The sequence below is a fragment of the Saccoglossus kowalevskii genome, unplaced genomic scaffold (genome assembly GCF_978046115.1).
Source record: "Saccoglossus kowalevskii unplaced genomic scaffold, keSacKowa6.1 SCAFFOLD_185, whole genome shotgun sequence".
Classification (NCBI taxonomy): domain Eukaryota; kingdom Metazoa; phylum Hemichordata; class Enteropneusta; family Harrimaniidae; genus Saccoglossus; species Saccoglossus kowalevskii.
In genome coordinates this window covers 32,822-48,822 of record NW_028188679.1, presented here as the reverse complement: position 1 = coordinate 48,822, position 16,001 = coordinate 32,822, and the positions used below count along the sequence as shown (strand labels likewise).

Here is a 16,001-nt window from a genome sequence, read left to right as displayed (position 1 = left end):
ATCGCTAAACATTGCAGGTGTAGGTAATGTTGGTTCCCGTCATTTGCAAGCTCTTGCAGCCTTGGATATGGCTGTCAACATTGTAGTTGTGGAATCATTCAAGTAAGTACTATTTTACGCAAGTAATTTAATACTATATTTGCTAGTTTTCTTGTAAAAATAACAGCTGTCTGTGGTCATACTGTATACAGTTAAGGGCTGGTGGTCATACCTCGCAAGTACAAGCTCTGTTGGTTAGAAGTAATTTTCTCTATAATTCAACTCACTCTCTCAAAGGAATGCATAAATCAGTTTTGACTTTGGTACGATGTGCACTGATTAAATCACTGACATCCTATAATCTTTGAAGCATTTCAACCAACATAGAAATTATCTTGTTAAATATTGTTTGTACTCGCTGGTGTGTACAACACTCAAAGGCATCATCTTTGTTCATATGGTTACTTTCTTCTTGCATGCGTGGTACAACGACCAAACGCTGCATGGATCTATTATTGGAAATTCCTCTAACAACTGCCATTAATTTCAAATTTAATCAAAAAGATGTTAACTTTTATCACAATATTGTTTTGTATCACATCACATCATAACCTAACTGACAAAGACATGTGACTTTGTTTGATTTCCTTTAGAAATGCATCACATGTTTCTTCATGTTCCTTTCACTATGGAAATGTACCAGCCGTATTTGATTTCGTCAACAGTGAACGAAGGTTGATAGTTGGTATTTTGCCGAGGTATAATGGTCAGGCAATGGATGAATAAATGAAACTTGGTTGGCAAAGATGGGTTTAAATGAATTAAAAGAAATGTGAATGTTTATGGGAGTCAAATCATGATTTTTGTCTAATACTGTTATCATTGTGTAATTGTAGGCAGAGTCTTGACCGTGCAAAGTCTATCTATGATAATGAACCGAAAGCTAATGCTAGTTCACGTGTAACATATCTTCAGTTAATTGATGACATCACCATTGGCTCAGCATTTGACGTTTGCATAATAGCTACAGCATCACCTCCACGACGCAAAGTGATTGAAAGTCTACTTGAACGATGTAAAATCAAGCATCTTATCATTGAAAAAGTGAGCTTATGTTTATTACATGTCTTGCAACATAAAAATGATTTTCACTGAAATGGAAGAAATGTAATTTTTCTCCAATGGGAGAAAAAAAAAATCTTCTGATCATTCATTTTTGTCTTTATATTTTTCAGGTTCTTTTCCAAACTGCCAAAGACCATGAGGATGTACAGGCCATGTTTATACAGTCAGGGGTGAATGCGTACGTGCACTTACAGTGGTGTGCGATACCCATGTATAAATATATGAAGGACCATATAAAGGTATGGAACACCTACATTTGTATTAAGGGGTAGCCATTATTTTGGCGGGGAGGGCCCTCAGAAGATAGTGAAACAAATTTGCCTTGTATTTTTTTTTCAACAGATTCACTCATAACAAACCTGTCCCTAGTACTTATGTCGGCGATTACATTACACAAAAATTCACAGCATTTTTATCACCTCTTTAATCTGTCTTTAACCAGATTGAGGTAAAATTGACATCGTGATCATACTTTTTAAAATGTATTTTAATGTATGTATTTAGGGATTTGATTGTAAGCCAATCAAGTTTTAGAGAAATCAACATCCAACGATAAATATCAGATTTCTGCATAATTTATAGTGCTATGTGTTATTAAAATGAGAAATTTACCTTAGAAACATGATAGTCAGTTATTAAATGGCCACTAACTTGAATAACTCTTAAATCTCTTGAACTACTTTTAACTTTTGCTTATTTCGCTGACTGGAAAATGCGCTAAATTAAAAACGCAGTGAATATGTAAAATTTAGCATTGAACACATTATCTAAATGATAAAACCGTGAATTTAAAACCCACTGAATATGCCTGAAATGGTAAATAAGCGAAATTAAAACCCAATGAAAATTAGTCATTTTAAAGTATCAGCTTTTTGCGCCTTTCACAAGTCTTTTATTCTTTAGTTTGACAAATTTCAAATCAAATGGACAAATTTTATTTTATTTAATTACATTGCTTACAGGATTTAAAAAATAAATTTATTTTTTGTGAATGATGACAGAAGTTGACTTTAGCATTTCAAAGATTAAATTGAGTAATTATCAACCCACAGGGACCAGTTAATTTACATATACATGGCCAAGGATGGGGATTGTGTTGTAACAGTATTCACTTAGTGGCATTGGCTTCCTATCTGAATGATAGTCAAGATGTCCGCATAGATGGAAGTGGTTTGAAACCTGGATATCAAGAATCCAAAAGAAAAGTAAGTTTAAAATCTACTAATAGTTTCCTAGAGAATAAAATTATTTGAATTTTTTTGGTTAATTTATTAGATCTACTGAAAAAAAGCAATAAGGTTTGTGAACATCAAAAGTGAAAAATGAAGTACCAGTACATGCTTTAAGATTAAAAAAAATATTTCACATCTTGTACAGCAGTTCCAGTTGAATTCAAACTGTGCAATGCATTGTGTTTTTAAAAATTGTCCACTGACCCAATATACTTTTTCATTCTATAATAATGATGTTAACCATCATAAAATTTGTTACGTTGAAAATGTACATGCGTGTATATTACTATCCGGGTTCAAACTGAGCACACACATGACTGCTACATGTACATTGACATCCGGAAGTGCAACTACTACACAGATACTAGTTTACATACCTTGAGAAACAGAAGATATCTCTATTGGCATGAATTAATTTGATATATCGGTATAAATAAATACATTTTTGTTGAAACAACTTGACTAATCAAAGAGTGGTAATGAATACATAAAAAAATTTCGTGCCAGGATTTGAGGAAAGGACTTGTGGGCTTTGGCATTACCAAATGGCATCCATAGCCAATAACAGCTTAATTTTGTGATTTGAAGCTTGGGGGGGGGGGTCTTCAAGATTTTAATTTTGATAAGGTATGAAAATCATTAATACCTTAATGAAATTCATTATATACAGCAAGAAAATTGTTTACAAAACATTTAAATGACTGCACGTGCAATGTTTGATGGCACATTGATAAACATCGGCATACAATGGTAGACCAATAGTACCAGTTTCCAACAACTGTTTTAAATGCAAGAAAAATACAAACAATAAAAGGCATATTATAAAAAGACATGAAGCAATTTGTAGGTTTGAAAAAATTGTACCGGATTCTACCGTAAATTTGCCCTAATTACCTTCAGGTACCTTGTGACGCATTTATTAAATATGTGAGAAGGCAGTATGGTCACTAATGTCAGGTTTTACACTTTTCCTAAATTACTGTTATACTTGCAGGGTTTTGTTGAAGTATTTGGTACATTAAAGGGAGAGGTAAAATCAAAACATGGTAAAGCAGATTTCACTCTGGTCTGCACAGATGGGCCACTGACTGAAGGCAGAACTTTACATATATGGAATGACACTGTTAAAATGTACTGGACTGAGCAAACAGTAAGTGCAGAGTCGATTCAAATCATGTGTACCAATAGTTTCATGCACATGTCCACTCCACGATGATATTGCAAACATTATCAATGTAGTGAAACGCAATCGATTAATGTCCACAAGTAATTCATTCATTCATTCATTCATTCATTCATGTAGATATATTTAAAGTCACAGTGCTGCCACTTCTTCACTCAGTGTAGCTATCTATTGAACATATTAATATGGTATTTTGCAAAATGACGTCGCTGTCAGGTTGAAAATAACTTCTTGGTAGTCTGCACTCATCTCATAGGATCTTCAAGTACAATTATAATTGCTGTGCCATGGTTTCCGCTCACACTCGACCGGAGTCCCGTATAAAAATGCTGCAATGTACTGCATTTCATCATAATATATTACAAAAATCCCATTTAAATTCCATTGGAACTAGCCCACCTCATTAAGCAAATTTCAAAGCATTGATTTCACAACTAATAAGTAATCAGGAGAAACTATGCTTTATCAATCATGCATGTCTGTGCAGCAACATTGCAAGTATTGTTGATGAAATTAAAGTAAATTGCACTTCAAAGAATAGCAGTTTCAAAACTGACCTTTCAGTGGGCATATGAACACCACCATAGAGCCCTAATTTTATACTTCAGGATAGTAGCGGCTAACAAACTTTTAGGACACGAATCTTTAGAAAACAAAAATGGTGAAGATTAATTTTTTACCTGTTAACCACATCCTTCCTTAACTTGTTTTATCTTCTTGGTTATTAAAGCATAGTATTTATGGTTTTCTTTTTTTTTCAGGGTTCTCTGTTTAGCAGCTTTGCTGCCAGTGATTGGAAATGGGAACGAAGAGAATTTCCCTTCCCGTTTGTAAGCCAATGGACTAACAAACTGGTAAGAACTTCTCTAATTTTAATATTGACCTTTCCTGAATATTGAATTAGTGAAGTGTAATCATGACAGATTGTTAATTTTGAACCCTATTTGATTACAACTAACTTTCATAAAAAATAAAAATAAAATTCTAACCTCTATTGAATACGCATTGCAATACTAAGTTGACACATTATTAACGTACTCCATTTTTACTTGAATAAGGTTAATGATAGTCAAACCTGTGTATTGCGAACTTCATCAAAATGGTCTTTATATACGGGTGGTTTTTATATATTGCGGTTGAATGGATTTAAATGAATTTCAATGTTGGGAAGAAAAAATCAACAAGTGCTTTAAGCTTGACAATTCAGTCTAATTTTTCAGCAAGAATTGCTCTAATTAGTGTTTGAGTGTCTGTACATAATTTAAAAATCGAAACCGGAAGACACTCTGAACTCTTGCTAGAACTGTAATACGTTGTCCATTTTGTCTGAATAACTTCATTGGGAGCAAATATCATTTGTCTCATTTGTCCAACCTTTCTTGAATTACATGTTATTGAACCAGTTATCTTTCAATTATACCAACATTTTCACTGTACGTATTATTGCTAAATTTGTGGTTAAGAAACAAGACACGCTTCTCGGAGTGTAATAATTGTCTTGTATATAGACTTGTATATGCCCCCCTCCAGTAGTCTTTTTAATGATACTGCTATTGTAGCGATAGTGTCCTTTAGTATAGTTTAGTATAACCTGCTTCATGTCTCTTATGCCTTTTATTGTTTGTTTTTTCTGGCAGGTAAAACAGCTGTTGGAAACTGGTACTAGTGATCTACCATTGTATGCTGATGTTTATCAAATGTCGATATTATTGAATAATTTATACATATCACATCTTGCAGATGCTGGTAATGCCGATGCTCAAGAAGGTGTTTGCCCCATCACTTAAATAACATGTCTTGCCTTGTGTATAGTGCTGGTCACATAAAATTGTGAGCTCTAGCAATTGCCAATGAGAACAAAGTTTGTTGAAAATATCACAATTAGGTTTAAACCTTTTACTTTTTGATCCTTGAGTTGAAAATGTTAAGGCCAAACAAAAGAAATGTTTCTAGTCAGTATGTGCACTCACAAAAAGTGTGACCCCCCCCCCCTCACACACTTACTTTGACACTGCATAGTGGCCTATGTTAACAAATTGATTAATCTTGCATACGTTGTCACCGAGTATTTGAGGGAGGAAGAATCAATTCATTTTTGAAAAATGACCTGAAATGTATTTTTTTTTGTGAGGCCTAGTCGTTCATTTAAATTTGATTTTAAGTTTATGAACTACGTGTGTGTGTGTGTGTACCTCCTGCTTCATTTGATCAATTATCAAAACTAAATCTGTTCTATGATGAGATGTTATGGTCCATCCTTTACTAGTACCTCAATTAGATACAGCCAAGGTTATACCATGAAAATAGAAAGTGCCTGCCTAAAATATTTACAAAAATGAAAGATGGCAGTCCTAAGTTAATAAAAAGTCTTTTTTTGTAAATTACATGTAATTTTCAATTTAAATTGGACAAGTTTATAAATATTTTGCCTGTAAAATGAAATGTTGTACGCATCTCAAATGTTGAGTGCCTGTTTAAAAATACTAGACCAGTGGCTGGCTAAAAGCCTGGATACAGCCAGGTGACATTTAAAATATTTTGCAGTCCACACTAACAGTGGTTTATTGTGCTGTCATTTCTGCCTGCTGGTTCAGTAAATATTACTGGTTTGAAGGATTGTCGCATATTGGTGTCATAACAGATTTGTCTTAAGTATAAGCATTTTTTGCATTGACCAATCAGAACAGGTATTGCAATGCGTGATGTTAAATGTAATTTCACAGTACCGTTAATACAAAATGATTCCCCACTGTTCATTGATACAAAGCGTAAAAAAAAATTATTCATCTGACAGATGAAATTCAGAGGTTACAGAATAAATGATGCAGGAATGAAATGTAGTAACTTCTTGTTAATTAAGTTTATTATTCCAGTTGCAACAAATTGTTTCAATGTCTGATATCTACACAATTTGTTTTTTGTTTGTTTATTGGGATGATCATATTTTTACTTGTGTTTTGAATTTGCAACAGCTTATCATCTGTTGAATGGGTTTTAGTAATTACTTTTCTTTACTAAATTGTATTGTGTATTACTTTTGGATGGTCAGAAGTAATTTAGCATTTGTAAGAAATTAGTTACAAGAGGGAGGTATTGGTTATATGGTCAGATTCCATGTAGGGTTTATTTCTATTAGCGCATTGTTGTACTATGTTTTTGTTTTTGATAGTTTAGCCAAACCTGTTTTCTGCTTTTTTTTCCTTCATACATGTATAATTTTAAATTGGCATTTACTATTTAATTTGAATTACATCCTAACACCATCGCTATGGTTACAGCTTTAACATGTCTTACCAAGTTGTTTACAGAGCCTCAGCAGTACTTAGTCTCTAAGGGCCAATTAGAACTAATGTTTTTTTCTTGACGCAGCAAAGGCATTCTTTCATCTTTATAAATATTTATAAATTTCAATCGCAGTTGTATCAATTTAGTCGATGAGAACAGTGCACAATGACATCAGTCTACAATATTTAAATGTTATTCAATCTGTCAATATAAAGCCCAGTTTGAATTGTAAAATATATTAACATGAAAGGAATGCTATTGTTGTGCTGAGAGTACAAAAAATGATCTGTGTTGCTACATGTCATAATAACCTGTATTTACTAAATTGTGACGGAAGGTTAATTTGGATCAGTATTGCATAGATTAAAAAGTAGGAGCAATATACATGTATGCTCCTCTATAGTACATGTGCTTCATTATTTTCAGTTGTAAAAATTAACTTTATTTCAAAATGTTTTTGAGCTGTGTACTTAAATTCTCATAGCAGCAGCAGTATTTTTTTCTGTAATCAAAGTTATATTTTGTGATCTTAAGAGACGCAATGTACATATTGAAATCAATTTGTGTGTATTCATGTCGCTTCTAGAAAGGTATTGTTTAAAGCTATATTTGTTGTGCGTGTTTGAGAACCATACTGATCTATGTGGTACCAACTGAATACACTCGCATGTGCAAAACAATTATAAAACAAAATAAATTGCACATTTACAAGTGTAAAATTCAATCCTAGTTTGCATTTGATACGATTAATGGCAACAGGTGCAGTTTTTGTGCATGTGCCATTTGACAAAGAAAAAATTACCACTCGTTTGGTATTGCATAGGTTTTACTTTTTTTTCTGTATTCCACGGTATGTAGAGAAGTTCAAGATTTCAATATAATCAGGTGCTATTTGAAGTTTTTCTATCTAAAGCTCAATTTGTACATTTTTGAAATTTACACAATTTATAATAGAATGCATATCAGTCTTGAACCATTATGCTAATCAACTGCATGTATTCCAAATTTTGCCAATCTTAGAGTTGATTTATGTTGACAATGTTGCTGCTTAGCTTCAGAATCTAGTTTATTTAGAACCTTGCTTAGCATTATTTGCTGAGTGTCTATTCTAGTCATTGGCATACTGATGTGAATGCGCAAGCAGTTAGGCTCAATTCAATTCATAAACACAAGATGGTATATTGTGAAAATATTCTCAATTATTTATATTGATTGTATATTGTTACATTTGTAGCAATAATTGCTCTGAAAGTTTGTGTTGCACATATTTGCAATTAACTTCCTTGTATTCGTGTCCGATTTGTACATTTGGAGTTCTGATCAGTTCATTGCAATAAAATTGAGCTGCAGATTTATGCTAACTTGGTCATTGTTGACTTCTTTAATTAAACCAGCGTTTTTTAGTCTTAAATCAAGGGTACTCGCATGTGGCGTTACTTGAATAAAAAAAAAACGTGCATGTGATTGAATCGCATTTCTGGTGTAAAGTAGATCTGAATTGCATATATCCTAGTGTTATTGGTTTATCCGTATGGAAACTCTATTAAAAAAATCAACACTTCATTTTGAAAACTTGTATGCAAGAGCTGGTCATAGGTGATTTTCTGTTCAGAGATGAGATTTTTTTATAGTTGTATGTTGAAATAACCATCTTTGAGAGGGGAATGTGCATCAAGATACTTTTATTCCAGCAAAATTTACCATCCAATGTGTACAGCACATCAAGCGTGGAAGTACCTAAAAATAGTATCCAGATTGTTGAATCCTTCGCTGTCAGATATTTGTGTTTTGCTTTTTAATCAAAGTATTAATGATCGGACTTGTTGAATTACTACTTTTTATCATAGAAGATTGTTCATTCCATTTCATATGTTAGTCAATATCAGAAACAAATAATATTGACAAAATATATACAAGAAGCATGTGCTGAAATGTCCAACAATGCTGATACTTTTAACAGTGGATGGTAGAATGCTCAGCTAACGTTAAAGGGCGGCAGTCATTGCGTCGAGTTCTGAACGATATGAAACACGTAGCATAGCGTTGTGTAAAACTCATGTGAAATGCATTGTTTATTTACATGAAATTCGAACACTCGCTGCGTGGCGACCATCGTCTTTAAATTGTGCAAAAATATTGATTTACACATTTTATCTTTTCAAGTGCAGCATACAAGACAAAATTGTGTAGATACCGAAGACAAAAAGTAAAATGTGATCAAAAATTTCGTAAGAAAACTGGTCTCCCCAACTGTTGTGTTCCGGTAATTGGTTAAACGTGATGCATTGTAAGTATCGTGATGAGGGCGCTGTTTATATGCTATTGGCGGACTTCTGTTTATAGTTGCCTAAAAAAGACAATGTCACAAATCCCACGCGATGGGGTGGTTTGAGTGCATGAATACATTGCCAGATATAACAATATACGTGTTTTTTTGGTTTTTATCTCAACCTTCTGCTTTTGCCAATTACAACCACTAAATAGTAATAATTCTTGATATCGGTTGTTAGGCAATGTCTGCATAATATTGTCCCCGATGCATGCCTTAGTATATAAATGGTTTTCGGTGTGAATTACTGAGACATACTTGTACTCTGCAGAAATACAAAAACATGATAAAGCTGTAACATTTTACCAAACACTCTAAAACTATTTTTCAAAACGGATTTTGTTTATCGTGGTAAAAGTTCCATATGCGCTCACATAACTGACGTATAAAAAACATAATGAAACTATGAACTCTAAAAAACGTAATTTATTAACGAAATATGCGTTATATACAGTCTATTGTTAACTAATATTAGTTGTACACTAATTCCGTTATTTCCAAAGCCCACGCTTTTTCTTGTTTTGTTTTCCAATAAAATAAAATATTGTGTGTAATGATGGCTATTGATACTAGTGGAGCATTCCATTCTGTAAAAAGGTGGCGAAGGTAATTGGGAAGAAGAATATGAAGGGGTAGATAAAAGACAAACTAAATTTCTAATAGTATTTTTTGTTTAATAATTCATTGTCCTACTCCCTGTGCTCCCAGTCCCCGGGGTTCCAGTCTTTTCCCGCTGTACTACTGTGACTGCCTCGTGCGCATGACGAGTCGTTTGCATTGTGATAGTAAATATCGTTGAGGGCAGTATAACAAACATGAACGGCAACAACTGTGCGCGCAGGACGAAAACTGGAAATCGAGTTTAATAAGTATCATATAACTGACTTATCATGGACTGCCCACCAACCTATAATTATTATTTTTATATTTTTTTTGTTCCTGTTTTATTGAATCGATCAAAAAGTATTGACTTATCCAGCGCTCGAGTCAAGGATTATTCAATTCGTATATTAGTACAATGTAACTTGAATTTGCGTTGTTGAAAAATCTATTATTTTTGCTGCCGCGAATTAATTGATATATTACCGTACTATATGACGGAATATAGGGGTATCGGAACATAGAGATGTCCCCGGTGTGTTAGCTAAACAAGTGTGTGTGTGTGTGGGGTGGGGGGGGGCTTAGCATATATATGTAGCACTAAATGTACTTGAATCGTAGAGTTATCATTACCAGCCAATTCCCCGCGTTTATAGATGTAGAGAAAACAAATGTGAAATGAAAAACTTTCGCTGCTACCGGCCATCACATCTGTGTTTCAGGCATCCTTTGTTTCTATACCATTTTTGGGACAACAACTTGTGCCACTGCAGAAATCACAATTGTGAAGCTCGTATCACTAGAAGGCGCGAGATATACCGACCTAGGATATATACTTATGTCATCTACTATGTCATGGCTAGACTGGCATACATTTGTTGGTGTTTTTTTTAATAAAATTTTATGAAAATGTATAAACGGCAAAAGCCGGGTTACCGCGAAATCATAAAAATACTTTATTTTAAGGTAAAGTGGCTCTTGTCATTTATGCACTCCCATATATTTTATTGAGAAAAATAAGCAAAAGTTTATAAAGAGACAGTTTTCTCTGTTGACAAACTCGCACGCGAATTGCCTGGCAGCTTGAATCGTATAAACAGTTTGCTTATTCTAGACTCGTCGAGTGGGGCAGTTGATTGCCAGGTGGTTTGAAAGAGGTTAAAAAATTGCAATTATCATCAAAATCAAATTGGGTGACCATTTTGACCAATCCAGTCCAATCTCATTATTATCGTTAAATTTCAAGAACATTTTTGTATTAAAATGATAACAATTAATTCAATTCAATATATTCTGCAATTATGTCAAATTGTTTATGTCTCCGACATACTAGTAGTTCGTCTCGGTCAGATCACTTGTCGCCGCGAACAACTTTGAAAAACCAACTGTTTAGTTAAACACAAGCTGTCGTGCAACTCTCAAGTTAGTTTGCCAACTTTCTGCCCCAGTACTTCTGACACTTGCTTAATTAATATGATCTAAGTACAAACCGACAAAATATTACAATAGTCAAATCACGGTATTACTGCGGAAGTGTTTGTTCCCTTCCAGGTTGCCAGGCACCCATTCTATTAATTTGCATATACTGGTATAGGACGTAATATTAAGTCATATTTTCATATATTTAATTTTCCTTCACAGCCACGTAACAAGTTCTTTCTCACCCAGAATGTTAATTTCATTTTGTCATTGTAACATTTTTGACGGTTATACAATTTCGAGAAAATTAAAACATGTAAAACAAAAAGATTTTGTTTAAATTCAATACGTTTATATTTAACCTAGCATTCAACGGTAACTATGATAACCAATGATGGTGAAGATGATGAAGTACACTTTAAACGTTTGCGCAATTAGAAAAGCGCTATAAGCCACGGGACTCTTTCCATTTATTGTTCACATTTTATGGATATAAGAAGGAAAAAAACGGCGTATATTAAATATATATTTCAAATACATAAAAATCGATGGAAGACGGGATTTCGACCAGTAATAAAAAACATATATGATAAAAATTATATGAAATTAAATTGAAACCCATCTTAAGATGAGCATGAATGTTCGAACAAAATTATTACAAATCGATTAGCATTTAATTGTGTTAACATGTGACGACTGAATATAAATACAAAATAATTCGCGCCGTTGTTTAACAACGAGATTTATCAGAGTTAAACCACACGGCGCATTCCCCGTCTAGACTACAATATTTCTGAATTATTTTTGCCACATCAATTCAGTAGTCAGCATCTGGTATCATCTGAAAAAAATAAAACAAGTGTTAGCGTACTTTGATTTCATGTGGCGCATCAACAAATTAAATTGTGTCAGTGATTGATGTTGATGCTTGGCCATTATTAGGGTGTCCCAATTCCAACCAGTGTTATGTCGTTGATATGGTTAATATGCATGGAAAATTGAATTCTTTTTACTATTTTCAGTATTTATTTTGGCGATATGATAGTCTTTTGATTTTTATGTGTTGTCGCAATTGTTTACGTTTTGCCCACATGTACGTGCGCAGTGACTGGCTGACAAGAAGCGGTCGTTCGCAACAAAAGATAAATGACACAAAATAAAATAACGACGTTGTTCGCTGATGTTGACTAAATATTCACGCATGCATTCCTGTTAAAAAAACAAAAGGGCAACGTGGTCAACGTATATGGCGCGCTAGTGTTAATCAGTGAGTGGCGATCAGACATTCATATGATTCTGGTTGGCAAAAAATATAAACAGATGACGTCACAGTGCGACGGTCTATGCAGGTTGATTAAATCAAATTGAAGTTCAAAAAAGAGTTTTATTTGTATACCACCCTCTAATTCTGAATCTAATCCCCACTCTTAATTGTAGAGGCCCCTCTAGATAACTATAGGTGTTATTAGGAAAGGCATATACAATTAAATAGGTGAGGTTAGTGTTAGGGGTGGCGTACAAAAGAAACTTGTTCCGAAGTTGTGAGCATGCGCACTGAATTAAACGTACGTACAGTACTTCATAACACATGTGCTCTTGGTGTTGCACATAGTCTATCAATTCTTCAAATGTGTTTTCGTGTCTGACTGAACGCGTTTAGTTTTGTAAAATAATATACTGGTATATAAGCGCATAGAATTGTGATTATAATGAATGAGTGAATCTATTTATCACCACGTGCTGTAATCGTGGTAAATAATGTGGTACATTCCACTCAATATATACCTACCATTTTAAAGTTGTTTACGTTATAATCGTCGATGTCGCTATAGTGACCAGACCACCTAGCATCCTGGTAAAATAAAACGAAAGTATTTGTAATTGCATAATTTTCGCATAATGATATTGAGATTTAAAATGACAAAACTATGAAATCACCAATATATTTACCAAATGTCACCAACTTTTGACACCTTGAAAAACAAATTATATGCATATTATTTTGTTGACAAAAAATAAATATTGTTACATCTCTTGTAAATAAATTACGAATATAATTTACAGTTATTTCAAACGCAGTTGTGATTAGCTCGTGGTTAAAGCGGGGGAGTCGTCACCTACGCATGCGTCAGATGGCCATAGCGTGTCATTGTTGACAAACAAGCGTATACCCATGAGCCGTTGCGTTTTTAGCGTGTGTTGTTATCGTCGCTTGCTCATATAGTCCAACTAAATTTTTTTTTGAATACAGACATCATATTAGGAGTATTCAAGAGAACCAATGTGTACAAACACAAAACAATAACACGAGACAATATAACAACACTCACCAGTTCTTTGAGAAGAGATTAAAAGACAACTTATGAATTCGTCTGGTCCCCTGCTCCAATTTCAACGCTGAGGGCGGTTAAGAAAATATTTTTTAACCGCCCTCAGCGTTGAAATTGGGGCAGGGGACCAAACTGAAAAGACAATGACCTCAAAATGGCGCTGCGTTGAATACGCTGATGTCGCAATGCACACTGGGTAGGCTACGTAAACGACGTGCGTCGCTTGGGAATCAATTCCCGCGCGTGCGCAGGTAACGCCCCTCCCGCTTTAAAACCGTCACGAGAGCAACGCCACTTACCTTATCATTTTGTAAAGCGCTAAGTCTTTTAAAGTTTCTTGCGTCAACCATGTTTTTTGCTTCGTATGCCAACACGGGCATGGTTGGTGAATACAGTGGACTTTGTGGGTCTTCCTCCAATTGGTTTAATTCCGAATTCATCATCAGGGCACTCGGATTTGTGATTACGTCATTTCCGTTATAACGCGGTTCATTTCGGTCGTAAGTAGGGATATCCGTAGTGAATCGTATTTCCGAAGCGTCCGTTTTGTGATTTTCAGCCACGTCCGTTGATTCATCGTCAGTCTTCACGTGATTGCTATCGTATCGTGGATTTATTATCACCATATCGAGCGCGTTATTCTCGTCAGATCTACAAAATATTGATTGTGAATATTTAGTAAGCGGAACATCTGATGTAAAGTCATTATATTCTCCCCCCCCCCCCGTGATTTTCCCACCTGAATATCATCCGATTGTTATTCCACATGTTCACTAGTTATCCCTACAACAAATACCTTCTGTCACTTCTCAAACGTAACACTCAGTGAACAACAAGCTCGGCTCCGCCCACAGAATTAGAAAGACGGGCTAAATCACGATTTAAAAAGATAACGAAAAACTGTTGCGACAATCATTGTAGTATTTAATAGATGTACACCTACGTTTCCCGCCGATTTTTAGAGTTCTTGGCCTTTTCTGCGTCTTTTCGGAAACTGCTTTTCGCTACCTTGGTTACGCACGGGATCATAACAATAAAACAGATCAAAATGAAGGCGAGTACGAGCCAGAATATCAGAATGAGACTGGAGTGACTCATCGAATATTGACAACGTTCACCACGATACCACATGTCAGACTCGGGGTCTGCCGGACACCTGTTGGCAACCACAAACATAAATTATAGACGGAGAGAATTATAACAAATGTCCGCTTTTCTCATGTTGTTGTTATAGGTTCTTCACTGAACTTGTACTAATTTTCGTGATTTATGAAGTTTTTTTTTTCGAGATTTGAGACTTTTTTTCACATTTTCACGATTGTGCTAGCACAACTCAGCCATTACACACTAAGTAGAAGGTATAAGTAGAGCTATGAACTCAGCCACATTATGGGCGGCTTACCCTAGTTCAACTGCCGAATGATCGAATAAAGTTTCGGATTTTTGGCAGCAGCCAGATATCATTGGCGGATTTAGATGGGGGCCGAGGAGGCCGTGTTCCCTCTATTTTTAACAACCAATAGGGCTTTGCGCCATCGGCGCTCGCGAACTTGGCCTTAGGCTAACTTATCGCCCCCCCCTATTCCAGAATCCTAGATCCGCCCCTGGATATGATGCGGATTTTGTGAGCTAGATAGCACGCTGGAATACTAAAATTCGAAAAGCTCTCAACAAACTGAAGTTAGCGTAAAACATGCGAATTCAATAGCGCCCCATATCTCATTGTATTGTCATGAATTAGTTTTCGCGTATCTGTTGACCGACTTAATTAGTTGATTATTAGCTGAATTGCTGTGTTATGTTTGTCATCGTTTAGGCCTATTTGAAGTTTTGGATGGAACTCGACTCAGTGATTTGGAACTAATTACGAGATAACCGTCGCTATTCTGACTATTAATTCTGACAGTTGGTATTCGTAGTTATTAATGTAGTGAACGATTAATCAAAAGATATGACGCATTCAGTACTTAGTGTGATTGGCTTTATGATTGAAGGTTACGCCCTAGAGTCTTTTTACTGTATTGTAATTGGTTAGTGTTTTGAAAATGAATAAAGAGAGTTTGAGTTGGTCTTGGGGAGCACAGCACGATAGACGCAGTCGAGTGCAGTCCTGGAGAGCCTTGGGGCGAGTGTTGTATATACTAAAATACAGTATATACTAAAAATCATGTCCAAACTAAGTTCGAAAATTACATGGATTTTAAAAAATGCGTAAATTTTACCATAATATCTAATTCCCTGATCTAATTCTCACCGGGTACATTATTTTGGCGAAAAACAAAAACAAAATAACTTTTCGAAATCAAACATTTACCTCTTGACTCGTGTGATGCAATGTGACACTGAAAACTGCATAATCTATTGTTGGAAAAATTGCATTTTTCGCGTTATAAAAGCGATATATTTGCATACTTACCAGCACGTGATATCTTCTTCATGTACACAGTACCCATCACCGCAATAACCATATGTACACTTTGAAGAGCAGATAACGTCCCCCGTTTCATTAGTACATTTAA

The 16,001-nt window shown here is 34.9% G+C and overlaps 1 protein-coding gene across 1 annotated transcript; it reads left to right on the top strand.

Moving 5' to 3' along the window:
- The first annotated feature begins 22 nt into the window (after positions 1-22).
- LOC102805586 (uncharacterized) lies at positions 23-6,355 on the top strand. The gene is made up of 7 exons (XM_006819445.3): positions 23-102; positions 876-1,083; positions 1,215-1,343; positions 2,157-2,309; positions 3,331-3,486; positions 4,281-4,373; positions 5,157-6,355. The coding sequence occupies exons 1-7, from the start codon at positions 68-70 to the stop codon at positions 5,304-5,306; spliced, it is 924 nt and encodes a 307-aa protein (XP_006819508.1). The 5' UTR covers positions 23-67; the 3' UTR covers positions 5,307-6,355.
- Positions 6,356-16,001: the final 9,646 nt, after the last annotated feature.